This window comes from Rhinolophus ferrumequinum, chromosome 7, assembly GCF_004115265.2.
Source record: "Rhinolophus ferrumequinum isolate MPI-CBG mRhiFer1 chromosome 7, mRhiFer1_v1.p, whole genome shotgun sequence".
Taxonomy (NCBI): domain Eukaryota; kingdom Metazoa; phylum Chordata; class Mammalia; order Chiroptera; family Rhinolophidae; genus Rhinolophus; species Rhinolophus ferrumequinum.
This window is the reverse complement of record NC_046290.1, coordinates 42069250-42087548: the sequence shown is the minus strand read 5'-3', so window position 1 is coordinate 42087548 and position 18299 is coordinate 42069250. Positions and strand designations below refer to the sequence as shown.

Below are 18299 nucleotides of genomic sequence, written 5' to 3'. Positions count from 1 at the left end.
AGCCTGTCAGAAAATAAGTGAATAAGTGAATGAGTGAATACAGCAGCAAGAGGACAACTCAGACGGGAACACGACCATTTTGAATTAGAGGGAAAACTACTTTAAAAAATTAACTTAATCAAGTCGTTATTAAGGAAAAATTTCAGTAGATGCTGTCACCATTGAAGAAAACATTCTCCCCAAATCTGTTAACTCCCTGAGCCATTCTCTTCTATAACATGCATTAGAATAGATGGCAATTACCTGTTCAAATCTGTTGTTACCACTCAGTGGAAAATTCAATAAGGAAAGGACCTCATCTTATTTCTTTCCATGGTCTTACCATTTAGTGCACTGCCTAATACGGAGAGTAGTTATTTCATAAATGTCTCATGAATGAATGAATGAATGAATGATATAATAACAAATAGCTACCATTTATGGAACACCTGCTACATGTCATATCTGATGCCAGCATATGAGGTTGGACAATTAATTTCGCAAACTCATCCTGGAAAAAGTGCTACATACCTCATTGCTGAATATCACTCTGGTCACCTTCAAAGTATTCCCCTTGGAAATCTATGCACTGACTTCAGAGACTAGTCCACCCTGCAAAGCAATTTGGGAACTCTTTTTCTAGAATGGCCATCAGAGCTATCATTACATTACCCTTGATGTCCTGAATGTCATCAAAATGTCTTCCTTTCAATATTTCCTTTATCTTCGGATAAAAAAACAAGTCACTGGGGGCCAGATGAGGTGAGTAGGGAGGGTGTTCCAATACAGTTATTTGTTTACTGGCTAAAAACTCCCTCACAGACAGTGCTGTGTGAGCTGGTGCATTGTTGTTATGCAAGAGCCATGAATTGTTGGAGAAAAGTTCAGGTCGTCTAACTTTTTCACATAGCCTTTTCAGCACTTCCAAATAGTAAACTTGGTTAACTGTCCAGTTTGTACAAATTCATAATGAATAATTCCTATGATATCAAAAAAGGTTAGCAACATTGTTGCAACAAGTTCATGAACTTAACTCTCAGACCTTGTATATATTAATAATTCAAGGTATGGCCATTAAGGACATAGTGGGAGTAAATCTTGGGCTGAAGGCTGATTTTAACCCATTATTAATCATACGCAACTTAATTAAGCTAATAAAAAGACACCAAAGTAATAGGCTACAAACTTTGACTGGTTGTTAAAGGCGAATCAAGTTTGAAAAGGGTCAATGAGGAAAGTTAAAAAAAATCATACTTCAGTAAACTCTGATTAGAGACAATTACAATGAAAATCAGTATCTTTACCATGGCTACATTAGTCAACCATTTTCACTAAGATGAAAGAGAAAAACAGAGTGACTATTGGAATAGTGATACCTAGACTGAGATAGGGATGGGGAAGAGTGATAGAGAACCAATGACTAAATGTCACAGACATAAGAAACTTGATTTTAAACAGATTAGTGAAAAAGTGCTTTTAAATGAATGTGAATATAGTTATCAGATAACAGTTTTCACGTATATTATTTTATATTAGTTTTGTATATAATAAGTGGCTTCTGGAATATAAAATGTTTATTTTTTTGTTTATATATTTTATTTTCATTTATGTCATATTTGTCAGTTTATTTCATATGAATTCATAAGTAGCCATGCTATAATTACCAATTACTTATTGGCAGTGGGCTAATATAATACTGTCTGTTAGGACCCTAGATGTCTTGTTAGGCATTAGTATAAAAACCCCAAAGATACAAGATAGAATGAAGCAACTACTATTACTATAATAGTAATATAAACAATGATCAAACCTTAGAACCAAGCACATTACCTGACACAGAGTAAGTGATCAATAACTTTCTCTTAAATGAATGAAAAACAGGATGTCCTCAAAAGCATATTAGGTTCGGAGACCCTCTGTCAAGTTGGTACCATGCAGCAAAACAGTCATAGAAAAAAAGAAATGGAAATATACAAGTGACTAAAAAAAGAAGAGCCTAACCTAGAAAAGCTGTCACATGGCTTGTACTCTTCGCAGTGTTCATTTCAAGGACAAAGTCAGCATGTGTGCTATAGCCGAGTAGTTTGGCCACTTTGGCTCGAAGTGGGAGTAGCTGTTGCAGAATCTTGGTGTTTTCCTAGTAATAAACAACAAAAAATAAAAATTAGTTAGCTCCAAAGCTTTAAAATAGTTACTACATGTATTTTTAGGTTGGTGAGATGTCAAATATTTTTAGACCATCTCAACTTCTAGTAAATTATTTCAATGCTACAGAATTATTATTTTTTGATTCATGATCCAATTGTATTTCTGAAATAACTGACTTTTTAAACCTCAGGAGATAGGTATGAGGTCTTAATAAAATTTTAGGTACTGTAAGCTTAGAGTAAAAACGTATTCTTAAAGACTATAGTGATTCCACATTTAGTTTCATTGACAGGACTACATCAAATATTGATACCTAAATATTTTTTACATTGTGGTAACATATTCTACTTCTTTTAATTAATTTATTTTGTGGTAACATATTCATAACACAAAATTTGCCACTTCAGAAAAACCCAGAAAATAATAAGTGTTGACGAGGATGTGGAGAATTTGAAATCTTTGTGCATTGCGAATGGGAATGTAAATTGTTGCAGCTGCTGTGGAAACAGTCCTTAAAAAAAAAAAAAAAAAGTTAAACAGAGAATTACCAAACGATCCAGCAATTCCACTTCTGGATACATATCCCAAAAAAGAAGCAGCAAGGACTCAAACAGATATTTGTACATTCGTGTTCACTGCAACATTATGTTAATAACAGCCAGATGGTGGAAGCAACCCAAATATTCACCAATGGATAAACAAAATGGGAGAATGCTGAGTTAGTATTTCATGGGTATGGAGTTTCAGTTGGGAAAGATGAAAACGCCTGGAGACGCATGGTGGTAATGTTTGTACAACAACGTGAATATGCTTAATGCCACAAAACTCTACACTTAAAAATGTTTCAGGGAGTTTTCTTAAATTATTACAAACATTTTTCTGTATTTTATTTGTATTCAAAATGCAAATAATGATATTGCTTTATTGTTTTTTAAACAATGAAAGGAAAGGTAAATAAATGTCAAGGGCAACCGGATGGCTCAGTTGGTTAGAGCATGAGCTCTAAACAACAGGGTTGCCAGTTCAATTCCCACATGGGCCAGTGAGCTGTGCCCTCCACTAGATTGAAGACAATGAGCTGTCGCTGAGCTTCCAGAGGGGCAGCCAGATGGCTCAGGTGGTTAGAGTGCAAACTCTCAACAACAAGGTTGCTGGTTCAATTCCTGCATGGGATGGTGGGCTGTGCCCCCTGCAACTGAAGATTGAAAACGGCGACTGGTCTTGGAGATGAACTGCGCCCTCCACAACTAGATGGAAGGACAACAACTTGGAGCTGATGGGCCCTGGAGAAACACATTGTTCCCTAATATTCCCCAAGAAAAAAATGGAAAAAAATAAAAATAAAAAATGTCAAAGAAAAACTTCTCCCAATGATTAAATCAGCAAATTATTTATAGACCTGTTTCTAAGGAACATCACACACCGAAGTCAGACTACCTGGGTTCAAAATTTGTCTCCACCATTTACCAGTTGTCTGACGGTTGGCAAGTCCCTTAACCTTTCTAAGCCTTAGTTTTCTCATCTGTAAGATAAGGATAATAAAAGTAGCTAAGTCATAGGGTGATTCAAATGAAAATATACGTAAAGAGCACAGAAAAGTGCTTGGTATAAGAGCAAACACTATGTAATTATCTGTTATAATTATTATTACTTTAAAATTAGAATGGAAACATGGATAAGAGAAAACACTTAGTATAATTCTCCAAGGTCTAAAATTGGAGAGTTGAGTTTGTCGTTTATCTTTCTCAGTTTCCCTAGACCTTCTCTCCAGACTGCCAATTTTCTCCCAATATCTATTCCCCTATTCTTTCTTCTACTACTACAATTCTCTGAGTTTCTGCTGGACACATGGTCACCTGACTACTTTTCCCAGACTTCCTTGAATCTAGTTGTGGCTAGAGGATACACAATGGGACAGTGGAATGTTAATGAGGTGATGAGATGAAATTTCTGGGTCATCTCTTTATAGATGCTTGTCTTGCTAGCTGTATTGAAGATGACAACAATGACCCTGGCAGCCACATAACTAAGGATGGCAGAGCCGTCCTCCAGCTCTGGACCATTCACCTCCAGCTCTAGACCATTCACCTTTTTAAAAAAATTGTGGTTAAACATATATACCATAAAATATACCATTTTTACTATTTTTAAGTGTACAATTCAGTGGCACTAATTATATTCACATTGTTGTACAACCATTACCACTATCTGTTTCCAAAACTTTTCCAACACCCCAAACAGAAACTTGGTAACCATTAAGCAATAATTCCCCAGTCTTCCCACACCTGGCAGGCAGATATTTATCCTCTCTGAAGAGGTATTTTTATCTTATTTGAGTTACTGTGTTTCGGTTAGTACAGTACCTTTTGTATAGTTGCATAACCTATACCCTAATATCCACAGAGATTGATACTAGCAATAAGGCGCTGCTATGACAAAAATGAAAAATATAAAGAATTGGAAAGTGAGGATGCAGACACTGCAGGCTGGGAAGCTGGTAATCCTCACTGTATCATGGAAAACAGTTAAAACTGCTGCTTGTCATAACTAGGACAGCAGGCCAGTTACCTACCGAGTCTTAGCTGTAGGGGAACTCTTTGGGAAAACTAATAATGTTTGGTGTATATTTGTTGGCATTTGTTGCTTTAGAAAGGTTACATGAGAGAGATGAACTCAAGTGAGAATTGATCAGGTTGCAAAGATGGAAGGAAAAGAATTCTGCTAAGAGAGTTTCTGCTTATGGATGGACCGCAATCTGGGCTTCGGATGGCTGGAAAAGCCAATCGCCCTGTGATCCTAACATCAGGAGAAAGGGCTGTCACTCAGACTTATTGACCTGCAGAAATTTGAGAATGATGCCTTTCTCCTAAAGCTAACTGTTCCAGAGGGCCCCAAAGTGGACTCCAGCTAGTATGTAAGATTTCGTAGGTTTAAAAACTATGACCAAAAGGAATCTTTGCGTACAGTTATTTTAACATGAGTCTGATGGAAGCAAACAGACAAGAAACCTACTAAGGTTTTAATGGGATTTTATTACCAAAGACATAAGCCTGGCCTACAAAAGCGTATGATTATTTGATTCCTAAAGCAACCCTCAGACTTCAAACTGACATCAGCAGGAATCTGCTTCCTGGATATGGTCATGGAGGGTAATGGACAGGAAAGAATTCCCTGCAGGCAAAACCAGGGGCCATGGAGTACAACTGTTAAAGAAATTCCTGCCAGAAAGGAGACCTAGTAAGTACAATGGGCTAGCCAAGCAACTTCCCCAGCGTGGAATCCTCATAATTCCTGCCAAACTGTTTCTGAAAATCGGTATGGGCTTGCTACATTTCCCATTCTTTCTTTTTCCAAATAGGAATTTTTAGTGTGGTTATTCTGTTCCTATTCTACCTCTGGGTGTGTGTGTTGGGGGTGAGAGGGCCAGACAACTTGTCTTCCCTTTCATACGTTTGTAGATCATGAGAAGCAACAACTGGGGAGGACTTTGTTATCACTCAGAGAGCTTAGTCCTGGAGCTCAAGGCAGTAACTGATTGGGATCTGACACACGGTGAATGGATTTGACATGTGGTTAACAAGGTGCCCATGGTTACTTGGATAGCCAGAAAGACAGACTGTGGGGCAGCTGGATAGTTGATTTTTAGAATCCATTTCTAATTTTTCCTTTTTTCCTTTTACGAATAGAATAGACAGCTGAGCAAATGGCTGTCAAATAAAGACTACATTTCCCAGCCTCCCCTGTGGTCAGATATGGCTCTATGATGGAATTTGGGTCAATGGGATGTGAATGGAGTTGATGTATGTCATTTCCAGGTCGTCCTACATACTTGCTTTGTTCTATATTTTCCCTCTTCCCAACAGGCTGGGAAATGGTGACAACTGAAATGCCCTTGAAAGTCACTTGCAGAGGAAAGAGAGATGGCCCACCAGCAATGGACTGTTGACTTGGCAGAAGAATACAACTTTTAGTTTATTTAATCCAGACTACTTTTATTAGAGTAGCTTAGCCTATGGCCATACCACGCAGGTTGCCAATGAGCAAGCAAAAAGCTAAATCTTGTAGGTGTGAGGAATTAGGAAGCATGATGCTCACACAAACAGGAATATTAGTCTCCGAGCTGACTTCAACATCGGTAAACAAAGCAAACCCTTTTCTTAAAATCTTCCATAAAAACAACAACAAAAAGGCAAACATTTATAGTACCTCTTTACACCTTGTATTAAAAGCCATTTCCAGCTTCCTTCTGGTTTCAGGGATACAACATTTCTTCATGACAGGAAAATAGTGTGGATATTTTAAGGTAATTTTGTACTTGTCATCGACTGTCTTTTCTAAACTTTCAATGAAGTCATCAGGAAGAGCACCTGCAAAAAATCATTTTCTCACACATCAAATTTTCCACTCATTATTGGTTAATTTAGCGTTGATGTGGTGTCTTGAAGAACTCCAGAAATTTTGCGAAGTAAAATTCCAGTAAAATAATGAAAATTCTTACAATATCATTTTGATGTTATTGGAATGGGGTGGTGTTAGAGAACAGGGGGCCTAGGAGATGGTGATTCAAATTATAAATAGGCTTCAGTGCCCTTGTGCAGGTGGCGTTAGGATGAAGAACAGGCAGAAAAGTAAGCCAAGCAAGACCCAGAACAGAATAAGAAGAGACTAGTTTAATTACACTATACGGGACCTTGTGAAGCAAAAAAATTTTCAATGCACCAAAGGCTGTTAAACAGCATAAATTATCAAGAAAGATTATGAAATCTCCTCAGGACTATATCTAGAAAAAGTACATACTCTTATTGGCCTAAAATCTACACATGGTTTGGTTGTCTTTTCTGTGGAAGGGACGTTGGATTATGTAGAAGGCACAGTATCATTTTTTTAAAGAATTCTTTTAACTTTGATTTGACAAACTATAAGGTGACATTATTTGCCTAAATTATCTAATTTAATCTAGAAAAAAAATAACAAAATTTTACCAAGTTCAGCCTTGGAAAACACAAGGAAGGTATCATCCTCATTGAGGTTTTTGTTAAAGTCTATACATAGCTCACTCATTCTTTTCTTCATTGCTTTGATTTCCTGAAACAAAGACAGAAATACAGGACATTAATGGTAAAATGAAACTTCCATACTTATCATCATCAGTCAAATAAGTTTTACTTTTATATGAAGATTGACTTCTGTACCCAACCCTCAGGAAATACTTTCGTAGAGATGTGCTTGATAAAATACTTTTCTGCAGTCTTCTGTGTTGTGTCCATGAGTATCTGTATGTAATATGAACACAAAGGCAATCCTGGAGATATGTTAGAAATTGTCGTAAATGTGCAAGAACTAAGTAAATTTATGAGGTATAGTCAAAGCAGAAACTAGTACATAGCGCACCCACAATAAATAGTTGCTGAGTGGATGAATAAATCTAGTAGCCCATTAATATTAATAATTAGCATATTTCCAATCTTTTCCAATTCAAAATTTTAATTTAGTAAATCAGTACTTGGCATTGAGATAAGTCAAGAGAGAAGAACTGAGTAATTAATTCTATGGCTACTTTGGGAAAAGTTATGTCTGAGTTTTGTAGAACGTTTGCAAACAAAGGTGATTCCTGAGCTCTAACATCTGTATAAAAAGTATTAGGTGGGACATCAAAGGAAGCAATAGAAGGAAAAAAACAGGAAATAACTTCATTAATCTGTCTCACTCTTCTAAAAATGCAAGACAATGAAATTTATATAAACCACACTGGTTCTCAAAGTGTGGCCCTGGGCAGAAGCATCATCATCACCTGGGAATTTGTTAGAAATGCAAATTCTTGAGACACACCAAATCTACCAAAACACAAACTTTCAGAGGTAGGTCCCTCTAATCAGAGTCTTAACAAGCCCTCCAAGTAAGTCTGAAGGCCACTAAATTTGAGTGCTGACTTAACACATATTTAGTGCCATTTGCAAATGTTCTGGTTGTCATCCCAAGTTCTCTTTCACTTCCTCCCCACTCTGCAGGACTCATGTGGTCTGAGCGGGACCTGATCCTATCTGAAGTTCCAGGCATGCGACCTCTGCACCAGTTGGGTAATCCCATCCGCGCTGCAGTATCGACTGGTTCAGACGACCCAGGCCTGGCATTTCTCTGACTAAAGGGGGACTCAGGATTAGGCATAGGGTTCAATCTGGGCTATTAAGACATGAGGGGAGGCTTGATGAGAGTTACTCTATGTGCTTCTGGATGGTGGGGTTTTTAGATTTGCAGCCATTTTAGAAATAAAAGGTAGTCCCCTTTGGATAGTAGTTAACGCTGAGGAAGGCAGAGTAGAGAAATAGAAAAGTCGCCACTAAGCATCTGGACCAAACTAACCCATGAAGCCCAACTACCTCTGGACCTCCCAGCTACTCAAGCAAATGAATCTCTTTTACTGTTTCAACAGTGTTGTTAGCTGCAACCAAACACATTTTAACTAACACAGTGTTTGTGCCCCAAACAGAACTGATTAACCAAAGGGCAAGACAGAGAAGACAGATCAGTTATATTTCTCCTGTAACTAGGATCAAGAGGATAGAAGACGTTCAAAGAGCATTTAGGTGGGAGAACGGTGCCATAGCTCAGTGGTGCCTTCAGGTATATCTGCCATGCTGACATCACTTGGTTTGGATTTCTAACTTGTTTCTAGTTCTACTGCCTAAAAGAATCGCCTGGAAATAAATCATAGGTTGTTTTTTTCCTTTCCAAAAGAATAAAGTTAATTCTGCAGCCGAGTTTATTTCTGAAATTAGAAGATCTGACGGGCATTACACAAAAGAAAAGTTTGAGAAGCACTTTGAAGCAGCTAGTCTCTCTGCCCAAAGGGGCATGCATACTTGTATATTAATCATAGGGCGCTCCATTCCAGAGCGCCGGCTTAAAAATTCTCCATCATAAGGATTTTATTACCAGTGCCCTATCTCTGTAAGACCATGGGAATGAGAATCCAAATGAACTATGAAGACCTGGAACTAGCTATCAGAGAACAAAACAGAGCAGAGCAAACAAGCCCAGAACACATGAAACAAATAAAAGTTGGAAACAATTAAAGAACGATTCAGTTATCAGTTGTTTGTCAGTGACCATGAGGTTAATACGAGCTGTAGAATTTATTACCATTGACTATCAAATACACTGTAAGTGGATTTGCGTTATTTCCCATAATACACGTTTCCCTAATTCCAGTTTTTTGTTGTATTTTTTTTTTATTTATTCTTTTTTTTTTCCAATAAGAAAAGGAAACATAAACTCACATTTTGTACTTCTTCTGGAAGATGGAGCCCATTCCTTTTCCCCATTTTAATTGACTTTTCCAAGTATCGTCTGGCTTCAGGCTTTATCATCCCTAGATCACAGGTTTCCTGAAATTAAAGAGTGTGACAACCATTTCTGTTACAACAGTGCTTGGGTCAATTATAAACTATGAGGCCAAAGCAAATCTATTCATCATCTTAGTTGGGCCATGAAGCACATAGGTGATTATGAAGCAGATCCTTTTGAAGATCTAATTTCTCTATGCTTTAGTGAGTTTCTGCTCATTTAAAACAGAAAAAATACATAAAAAGCTAAGCAGATTTACCTTGCTTTGCCTCAGAATCAAGAGTGCTTGTACCACTCGCAAGTGTGGTAACAGAAACATTTGCATAATCTCATTCTGAGCATTCTCTATGACCAAGTGGTCTTTTTCACAAAACATATTCCTTATCATCAATCACCTGGATTTAATTTTCTATTATTTGCTACCCTGGTTCCACTTCAAAGGTAGGAATAAAAATAAAGAGCAAATTCTACACAAATGGAGAGTGGGACTCTTTTGCCAACATACCAAAAAAGGACAGCTGGATAAAACCCCAGGAAAAGGCTTCCAACACTTTAAAAATGCCTTATTGTCATTTGGCAAGAGAGATCAAGGGACTACAGCATGCTGTGTACGAACAGGTATCTGGGGAAAATGAGTCAGCACTGCACACAGAGGAGGAAAGTTGGACAGTACTGCTGAACCTGCAAGCAGCAACTCAAACAGCACTCACTCCAAATAAAGAAGGGCCCTGGGGGAAAATGGAAAATTCCCCTAGCCACAGCAAGGTACAAAAACACCAGACAGTTCTTCAAAACAGGTGGCAGAATATATATACCATGTTTTCCCGAAAATAAGACCTATCCGGACAATCAGCTCTAATGCATCGTTTGGAGCAAAAATTAATATAAGACCCGGTCTTATTTTACTATAATATTTTATAATATAATATAATATAATATAATATAATATAATACATAATACCAGGTCTTATATTATTTTTTGCTCCAAAATATGCATTAGAGCTGATTGTCTGGCTAGGTCTTATTTCTGGGGAAACACAGTACATGGCATATCTGGATGGCTGGTCAGTTGGGGTGCCTGGCAGGAAAGGGATTCCAGACAGACTCAGCAGGTGTAATGGATTTGGCTGAGAGTCAATGAAGGCCTTCTGTCTCTAGAGCCTGAGAGACCTCTCAGCCTTAGAGACCTACCAATAGTTGCACTCTCTCCCCATGAAAGATCTGGGCTGTCCATCCCTGAGCTTTAGATTTTCCCAACTAATTATATCTTTAAAAGAACTGTGCTTAGCTCTAGAGCCTGCATTTGATTGTCACAAGGCTCTTGCTGCAATCATTCTGTAGTGTTTTTACATTTTTATTGCAGCAGATAAATAGTTGTATTCTAACTGAGGATACTACTTAATACAACAATCTGTATCTCACTTTGCCGATCAATAAAAAATTGTATGTCATAGTAGTAAAATACTTGTGCATACATTACTCACACTTTCCCCTGAGTTTGTGCTCAGTGGAGGCAGAGAGCAGTCAGACTCTTTTTTCCATAATAACCTTCTTTAATGTCCTTGGAGAATTTCTGAGCATGTTGGCAAGACTGGAGTTGGAACACTCCCTAGCTGGTATTGGCACAGACTGGGATCCCAGCAGTAGCAGGTGTCTGCAATGGGAAGAACTCAGAATGGCTAGGGAGATAACTGGGCTATGGGCTGGTTCCCTCAGGGATGGCCTGCAGTTCAAATCACAGGGCTCATGTGGATGTGATAAACCCTGGCTTTAAATAAAAAAAAAATTTATTGGGGAATATTGGGGAACAGTGTGTTTCTCCAGGGCCCATCAGCTCCAAGTCGCTGTCCTTCAACCTAGTTGTGGAGGGCGCAGCTCAGCTCCAAGTCCAGTCACTGTTTCCAATCTTAGTTGCAGGGGGCACATCCCACCATCCCATGAGGGAACTGAACTGGCAACCTGGTTGTTAAGAGCTCATGCTCTAACCAACTGAGCCATCTGGCAGCCCCTCCGGTAGCTCAGAGGCAGCTCGGAGGCAGCTCGTTGTCTTCAATCTAGTTGTGGAGGGTGCAGCTCACTGGCCCATGTGGGAATCGAACTGGCAACCCTGTTGTTAAGAGCTCATGCTCTAAGCAACTGAGCCATCTGGGCGCCCCTAAACTGGCTTTAACAGCACCAGGAAGTCTGTCCTGAGGTGTGGGCCATAGCAACAGGAGTCTGTAGACAGTACAAGACTGGCAGTTGTAAGGTTGAAGAGAACGTAGGCAGTAGCTATGTATAGCAGGGGGAGAAGAAAAAAATCCCCGGTGAAAAGGGCCTGGCAAGAGCTGGGTAAGCTGTGAAGGACCCAAGTGAGCAGGCTGAGATACAGAGCAGAGGGACTTCCCAAGCAGGGCAGTGACCAAGGTAGAAGCCAGGCACACAGCTGGACAGCAGTGTGCGTACTTGGGTTCTTGGGGTTCACCAGTCACATTTAGCCCTGGGCTAAGGACAGAGGCTCATAGCAAGTCTCACCAGCAAATGTAAGCAGAATTCTTACTCTATACTCTGCTTGATCAAGATTGGCTCTCGTAGTAGGTGGGCCTGGACTTGCCATATCTGGGAATAGCAAGGCTGCTACTTCAGAAAGCCTGGAAGTATACTCAGCATAGTAAACTCCAAATTCATGGTCTAGATTAGGTAAAACCACATACTCACCAAATAGTTAATATAAGTATAAACACGTAGAAGAAGGATGTTCTGAGATCAATCAGCCTTGAATTAGGTCCTATTAAAATGATTAATTATCTGTACCAAAATATGTGACTTACCACAAAAATGACACATAACAAAAGTCTGACTCAATTATAACCAGACACCCTTTGCCAGTCAGATTCTGAGGTCTCGGAAACCTGCAGAGGTCTCTGGTGCTTCTAAAATGCTTCTATAGCACATTTCTGGCCCAGAGCTGATCACAGTATAATAATATTCTCCCTTATGCTAGCCAGACAACGTCAGAATTACGTACCGCTCAAAGATTTTCTAAGAGGGAATTAGCCAACACTTCTAGATTGCTTTGCTGTGGTTGCATCTTCCTTTCTAAACAAGAATTTAATACCCTTGAATCTGAATCAGGTCTCAGGCCTTTCATGGGTGAAGTTTCTCCTCTTTAGGAGTGGGGACTGGGGGTGACGGGCTAAAGTTCTCTGAAGAAATTTTCAAATTTATATAATATGACAGCAGGGCTCTTTTTACATCTCTGTGGTGACAAGATTTAGTTTCCGCCCTAACTTCCTCCTGCAACAAAAAGCTTTTATATAAATGTGTGAATGCACACACATACTCTTACATACATATGCTTGTATTTTGCATTTTAATTTTACAAGAAAACTGAAGGTCAATGATTTTCCTAAGATCACACAGCTATTAGTGGTGAAAGTGGGGACAAATAAATTCTTCATATTTACTTTTGTTCTTTGCCCAATAGGCCATTCTACTACATTACCATCCTTAATTCATTATCATTCTTTAGAATTTCATAATAAAAAAAATGAAAAATGTTCTCAATTTCCCCCAAACCCTCCCCACTGTCTTTCCCATGACCTTGCCCTTTTTTCCACAATCCCTCCACAATCTCAGTTGCTAATTTCAGTGGGATTTCTGCATTGTACACACAAAGTAGAAATTGCAATGTTGTTAAAAGAACTCTGAGGATTAAGCTAGTATGTTCCTCTGAATATCATTTAGAAAAACTGATTCATAAACTTCAAATATGCTAAAGAAATATAAGGCAAAAGAGTATGACAATACAGGTCCTATTGCAATAACTAAAATTAAATGTTATCTTTGCAGTTTTTTCCTGTGTTTGTTTGTTTTTTACAATCAGTTACATTTACTGTTAGGTTACTTTCCTATTGTACAGAGGACATCCTTGGGCAGCTGTGGACATTCTGGACAGAAAGGCTGCCAAAAGGCCTGCGTGCTAACTACGAACTCAATATGCCATCGTAAAATGTGCTGCTTTTGTGTGGGCCACAGGCAACGTGAGGACAGAGAGGGGGAACCACACTGCATGAAGACACATTTGAATTGGGATTAGTTCAGTTCCATTCAACATACATTTACTGAGCTCCTATTCATGCCAGGCAGCACGGAAACAAAGGTGAATATCCTAGGGGTGTGTTAAGTCACATGAAGGGAAAAAAAGACACATTAGCAGATAATGTCAGTATCATGTAGTGAGCGAATAGAGAGGTAAGTACTTGGGAAGCACAAAAGAGGGGTGCCTGTCTAGTGAGGAAACTAAGGCAAGGTAGTTGATGCCTTACATGGGATCTCTCGGCTTTTAAGAGCTTGACAAAGGTACAAGTTTCAGTAGTATTGGCTATAACCAATGACTAGACTCAATACATTTCAAAATTAAAAAGGCTTGCTAAGCGACAGGAATTATCATTAATTACCATGCTGAATTTTGGACATAGTTTCCTTCCTTTCCCCTTCTCCTTTTCCTTCCCTTTCCCTTCCTCCCTGTCTTCCTCCCTCCCTTCCTTATTTCCCTCCTTTTCTCCCTTCCATCCTCCCTTCCCCCCACTCCTTTTTTTGCCCTAGTTTTAAGGCACTGATTCTTGTACTTTATTTTGGTACTAGGTCTGCATGGCTAGGAGCGTATATCACAATACTTAATCCTGTGACCTATTCATTTACACAGTAACATTAAAACTTTTATGTTTAAATCACTAAACGGCTAAGATGAATTTGCAAGACCAAAGCCCACAGCTCTGAAAAAATATAATTATAATAGATAACAGCATGTCTCAATTTAGCCTGCATAATTCAGACTCTACTTCACTACCGTGTTTCCCTTAAAATAAGACCTAGCCGGACAATCAGCTGTAATGCGTCTTCTGGGGCAAAAATTAATATAAGACCGGATATAATATAATAATATAACATAATACCCAGTCATATTTTAATATAACATAAGACTGGGTCTTACATAATGTAATATAAAACTGGGTCTTACATTAATTTTTGCTCCAAAAGACGCATTAGAGCTGACTGTCTGGCTAGGTCTTATTTTTGGGGAAACGGTAATAAATCCCTCTTTTGTACTTATTACTTAGCAGGCCATTGGAATAAAATATTATATACCTGGATTGTTTTAACGTGAAGATACTATATTTTTCCCACCAATGGATGGGAAGAGTGTCTATAAAACCTTTTTTATCTTTGCTGGATTTTTAGGTAATAATTGAGAAACCTTTGTCAGGACTGTGAAATGAGATTTACCATTTATTAAAGTGTCCAATTCTAGAAGAAAACTAATACTGATAGTTATAGATTAAAAAAAATACTGCCTATACTAGACTTATTGGGGGAATTATTCCATAAGCTATATAAATATCTAACCACTATGCTGTACACCAGAAACTAATATAATATTGAATGTCAACTGTAGTTTTAAAAAAAATTTAAAAATACTGCCTAAATAAACATAATTATTTGTCAAGGAAGGTATTTAAAGATAACTAAATCCAACAAATAAGCTCCAATACATAAACAACACAAAAGTTACTTTTTATTGTTCTGATGTAGTCTGAACAGACATTGTAAAAACCCCTAATAATGTTCCCACAAAAAACCCACATGGATGAGGGTAATCAATCCATTAGAAAGTGGAAAAATTACGGAACCAAACCTGAAACTACTATAAATCATTACAATAAAAACCTGAAGCTAACCAGCCCAAACAAATACGCAAATCTGATGAATGTGCTGATGTTTACTATCAAGTCACTATATTGTGCTAGTCTACTGACTAGTCTACTGTACAGGAAGCAATTTGTCCTAAATTTAGTGGGCTAAGTCTGCAACATATAGAAAATTTAAAAGTATAACAAAGAAATCGAAAGTGACACACCTCCCATATCTTGATGACATTGATTAAGAATCAGAGAAGATAGAATAGTAACAAAACATTAGACTCTATTAATAACATGAAAATTGAAATACCTTTACTTTTTGAGGATGGAAAATCCCAAATGAGAACTTAGAAGTCAGGATGAAAGCAGAGTAATCAAAGACAATTCGAAATTCTGAGGAAAGTTTTAAAATATATATATACTACTAGAATAGAAATTAGATTATTTTGGGATGAAATAAAAATAGGAGACTATAAAGGCCATGATTTGAATCAAATAGAACAATAACTAGGGTCAAAAAGAAAAAAGGAAACAATTTGACTAATAAAGAATAATCATAAAGTTATTTCATGTTATTTTTGTAGTGCCAAAGATCAACAATACTGAATCACATAGATGATTATAGATTATAGGGTGAAAAATGCTTGTCTGACATGAGAGAATAGACAGCATATATTCTTATATGTCTAAATAGTCTTGATTATATAGTCTATAGTGAGTTACAAATAAAACATTTGAAATAACACTGCTTTTTATTTCAACTATTGTCAAAATTTGCTAAAAGGAACAGAAGTTTTGAGGTTTTGCAAAATAAAACAAAAATGCCTAGGATTATAAAAATTAGGTTATTTTCCAAACAAATTGCTGAAATAAAAATTCAAAGCAAAGATATAATGATAATGCTAGAAAGCAAGTGAACATTGGTGATAAAAAGATCAAAAACACTCAGCGCAGACCCACTTACAACATTCATTATGCATGATTTCTGTGAGTCCTGAAAAATGTAAGGATAAAAACAGGAATGACTCTGGTGTGAATGACAATCAAGAACCTGTCACCAATATCATAGCCAAAACCACACAATATTTATAGATAAACAACTCAATTCCATTTGCTTCTAGTTAATCTAATCTAATCTAAACCTTGTAATATATTGAAAATTCAAAGAGGTTTTACATTGAACCATCAAGTTCACAATGGCTAAAAAGCCTTAGATCTTAGATTTATAGATGTTCTTTAACAGCTGGTCTTTAATTTTTTTTTTTTTTAAGATTTTATTGGGGAAAGGGAACAAGACTTTATGGGGGAACAGTGTGTGTACTCCCAGGACTTTTTTTTTTTCCCCCAAGTCAAGTTGTTGTCCTTGCAATCTTAGTTGTGGAGGATGCTGTTCAACTTCAAGTTGTTGTCCTTTCAGTCTTAGTTGTGGAAGGCGCAGCTCAGCTCCAGGTCCAGTTGCCATTGCTAGTTACAGGGGGCGCAGCACACCATCCCTTGAGGGAGACAAACCGGCAACCTTGTGGTTGAGAGGACACGCTCCAACCAACTGAGCCATCTGGGAGCTCAGCGGCAGCTCAGCTCAAGGTGCTGTGTTAAATCTTAGTTGCAGGGGGCGCTGCTCACCATCCCTTGCGGGACTCGAGGAATCGAACTGGCAACCTTGTGGTTGAGAGCCCACGCTCCAACCAACTGAGCCATCCGGGAGGCAGCTCAGCTCAAGGTGCTGTGTTCAATCGGGGCGCAGCCCACCATCCCTTGCGGGACTCGAGGAGTTGAATCGGCAACCTCGTGGTTGAGAGCCCACTGGCCAATGTGGGAATCGAACCAGCAGCCTTCAGAGTTAGGAGCATGGAGCTCCAACTGCCTGAGCCACCGGGCCAGCCCCTGGTCTTTAATTTTAAGAGAATGTAATCAGCAACTAAACATAAACCTAAGTGGTATCATACAACATCATATAATACTATGCTATGCCCATCGTTATAATAATTAGAAACAATACCCAAGAGCATTCAAATGATTTGTATTTTTGATCAAAAGTTTCTACTTTATTATTGTAGATTGCTTTCCTTTTTAAGGGATTTATAACACCATTTACCTGTAAGTGGGCAATTCTCAGAAATATATCTTCTCTCATGCTCATCTCGATATCAAAACGAGAAAGTCTTTTGTCTGCTTCTGTACTTGCTGCCCGTACTTCTTTGTTAGATGAGACATGCTGGGGAAAGTCTAGCATGGTTCGTTCCACTGTTAACAGAGCAAAAAACTATAAGGACTCATCAAATCAGTATTAAGATTAATACCTCCTATCTAGAAGAATGATTACTCTGATCAAAGTTTTTCATTTTATAACGTTCTTTAACGGTTCCTAAGGACTAATGCAGGACTTGGCTGTCCCAGTGGTATTATTCGGAACAATAGGTTGTGCACTGAACACACATCAAAGGATGTTAGGGTGTAATTTATGAACTGGGAATGTAGAAAGGTAAAGATATAGTTCTTATAGTGAGGCATTTTATAATCTGGGGAGGGAGGGACAGGGAACAGTACATAAAAAGATAAAGAACTGTACAGGACGGAACAGATTCATTGTCAGATGAAGGGATAGTAATTCAAAGGCAACAATAACAAGGGATGGGGCACTGGGTAATGCCTTAAGGAGAAGGCAGGACGGTAGAGAATGGGTGGCAAGAGGAAGAGCTCAGTAGGAGCTTGGAGAAATAGACATTGCAAGTCTGGGGAGCGGCACAGACAATGTTTAAGAAACAAGAGGTACAGCATAGGGAATAGAGTCAATGGAACTGAAATCGATATATATGATGTCAGAGGGGCAACAGATGGGGGGGATATCATCACTTTGGGAGGGGTGAAATGTCTAACTATTACATTGTTTTGTACATTTGAAACTAAAAAAAAATAAGAAAGTAACAAGCGGACGAATTTAGTGGGATGGGGTCTATTTAGAAGTTCTTAACATTTACTATAGACTTCTTAAAGAATTTAATAGAAGTTATAGACCCTCGCTCAATGTAAACATTCATATAAACATAAAAAGTTCCATACAATTTCAGGAGATTCCCAGAAAGTTTAGTGGATACATCCAGTAAGCATCTGAACACTGGGGCTATCCCTGTGAAATGATGGTGGTAA

At 38.2% G+C, this 18299-nt stretch overlaps 1 protein-coding gene across 4 annotated transcripts in view; it reads right to left on the bottom strand.

The window, feature by feature from the left end:
* NLN (neurolysin) overlaps nucleotides 1-18299 on the bottom strand; it is a 90499-nt gene that overhangs the window by 31404 nt on the left and 40796 nt on the right. For all 4 annotated transcript variants that reach the window (XM_033111168.1, XM_033111170.1, XM_033111169.1 and 1 more), the window contains exons 3-7: nucleotides 17248-17396; nucleotides 9405-9512; nucleotides 7110-7212; nucleotides 6334-6494; nucleotides 1981-2116 (exon numbers count right to left, since the gene is read on the bottom strand). In XM_033111168.1, coding sequence (XP_032967059.1) covers nucleotides 1981-2116; nucleotides 6334-6494; nucleotides 7110-7212; nucleotides 9405-9512; nucleotides 17248-17396 — 657 coding nt within the window. The remainder of the gene's footprint in view (nucleotides 1-1980; nucleotides 2117-6333; nucleotides 6495-7109; nucleotides 7213-9404; nucleotides 9513-17247; nucleotides 17397-18299) is intronic.